The following is a 2,475-nucleotide window of genomic DNA, read 5'->3' as shown; positions in this document are numbered from 1 at the left end:
AGTAGAATAGTATAGCCAAAGCCAGCGTTGTAAGGGTATAAACCAAACATATTACATAAAACATTTTATTTTGACTCTTCTATTTGGGTCCAGAAGTGGTAAAAGATTATCCTTTGCTTTATCTTCCAGGTTGTAGAATTACCTGGGCTACTTACTTCATTTGAATTGTAATCACTGATACTGTGCTGTAAGTTATGGGTATATAATTATAACGTGTATAATACCAATTCAAAATGTCAATAAAAGTACATTTTACCATTGTTCAATATCCCTTTGTCAGGTACTACTACTATTGAAAAATATGACCTCAGGACCAACAGTTGGCTACATATTGGCACCATGAATGGCCGTAGGCTTCAATTTGGAGTTGCAGTTATTGATAATAAGCTCTATGTCGTGGGAGGAAGAGACGGTTTAAAAACTTTGAATACAGTGGAATGTTTTAATCCAGTTGGCAGAATCTGGACTGTGATGCCTCCCATGTCAACGCATCGGCACGGCTTAGGTAAGAGCTTAACGTAATGTATTTTTCAAGAAGGTATAGTAAGTAGAGTTTTTAAAAATTTAAATCTAGCAGCACATAATTGGGATTTATCCATATCCTTAGTGAAAATGTCTCCAAAGTGATGAAAATTTAAGGAAATGATAAAAGCCTGGGAAACATTTGTTGTTGTTGCAGGTTACTCCTGATTCCCTTCCACCAGTATTTTAAAGGGGTTTCCTTCTAAAAAGGATAACAACTTTTCAAAGGGATTTACTATTAACTAAAATACAACTACAGCAAGGAGTTTTCTTCTAAGCTCAATTTAGAGAGGAAAGTACTTGACGATTGAGAGGGATTGTGTTTCTAGTTAGATGAATCATGTGCCCATAGTGGAGAACTTTGATTCTCCTGAATATTTGTCAGGATACATCTTTCTTTATACTAGGCTCCATATTTTTGCGATATCGTAAGAGTTGGCTGAACAACAGAAAAATTTCCTTTTTTTTTTTATTTGACTTTTACAGAGCTAAACAGCAGCAGATTTGGGAATGGTATTGCTTGTCCCAATTATCCTGATAAATTGACTCTGCCAAATAATACACTATATAATTATATTATATAGTTATGTCAGTGTTATTCCTAGACATAGCTCAGAAAGGTCCTGCAGAGAAATCAGAGCAAGCTTATTTTTCAATATAATTGATATTAGTAAATAGGTAGGAGAAGTGATGATGATATACCACTGAGAGGTTGATTGGGATAGTCAAAGTGGGGAAAAAAACAATTATGTAAATTATCATAGCAGATGCGAAGCAGAAATGGGCTATTCATAATACCTGAAAGAACAAACTTCTAACTACATTAAAAAGCTGTCTAGTAAGTTAGCTCATGGGAATCTTTTTATCCCTATATTAAACACCAGAGGTTATAAAGACCTACTACAGTCAGCCTGCAATTCTAAGGTTTATCTAAGAATCAACATTATGTTGTATCTACATGTTACATCAACAAACAATATTGACATTTTGCCAGAAAGAGCCAGCTTTTCAAATTACATATCTAGAAATGGTGCATTCTACTGCCTCTTTTGACTTCAGTGATACCCTTCTATGATATAGTAACTAAAACTGAAAGTTTCATAAGGTTAGAAAACCATACTTAGCTTTACAATAGAGTCAGTAAACGATTCATATGTATGCAAAATTGTTTAATAAGCAAAAAAAAAGTTAAGCAATTAATTGCTTGCAAAATGAAACAATATTCATTGTGTGTGGCATACCTAGGTGAACCCACATATTATTTTAATTTTTTTAGGTGTAGCCACTCTTGAAGGACCAATGTATGCTGTAGGTGGTCATGATGGATGGAGCTATCTAAATACTGTAGAAAGATGGGACCCTGAGGGGCGACAGTGGAATTACGTAGCCAGTATGTCAACTCCTAGAAGCACAGTTGGTGTTGTTGCATTAAACAACAAGTGAGTAAGTTGAAACACACATGCTCATTGCTTCCAGGTCATATAGTACAGAACTTCAGTGATGTGATCCATCAATCAATTAGCATTCCAAACAACCTGGATGTACTTGTTATCAATAATAAAAGATCTTCATTGGAACTCTCCATTAGGACTGAAAATACTTGTCTAAAATAAATAATTGATGAAATATTCTCTATGCCCTTGCTAATCAAGGTGTTGTCCTGGGACCAGCAGCATCCACCTTTCCTGAGATGTATTTAGAAATGCTGAATCCTAGCCCCGCCCCAAACGTCCTGAATCAGAATCTTAATTTTAACAGGATCTTCAGGTGACTTCTGTGCACATTAAACTTGAGAAACACTTTTATAGGCAAGCCAGTTCTAATTTTACCCTCAAGAAGTTACTACTTTTTTTACATTATGATTTATTTTTATCAAAACTTTAGTCTGTCTATGGTTATAACAAGGTGATTCTTTTATTCTTTCAACAATCTCTCTCCTGAGTGTTCAGGGTT

The 2,475-nt window shown here is 34.8% G+C and overlaps 1 protein-coding gene across 1 annotated transcript in view; it reads left to right on the top strand.

Annotated features, from left to right (window-relative positions):
* Positions 1–246: 246 nt before the first annotated feature.
* Positions 247–2,475, top strand: part of LOC108517895 (kelch-like protein 4) — a gene marked incomplete at its 5' end in the record, with an annotated part of 34,383 nt that continues 32,154 nt past the window's right edge. The window contains 2 exons of the mRNA XM_017855992.1: positions 247–505; positions 1,799–1,961. Of these exons, the coding sequence (XP_017711481.1) occupies positions 247–505; positions 1,799–1,961 (422 nt within the window). The remainder of the gene's footprint in view (positions 506–1,798; positions 1,962–2,475) is intronic.

The sequence above is a fragment of the Rhinopithecus bieti genome, unplaced genomic scaffold, assembly GCF_001698545.2.
Source record: "Rhinopithecus bieti isolate Rb0 unplaced genomic scaffold, ASM169854v2 scaffold_43405, whole genome shotgun sequence".
Lineage (NCBI taxonomy): Eukaryota > Metazoa > Chordata > Mammalia > Primates > Cercopithecidae > Rhinopithecus > Rhinopithecus bieti.
This window is presented reverse-complemented; position numbering and strand designations above follow the sequence as displayed.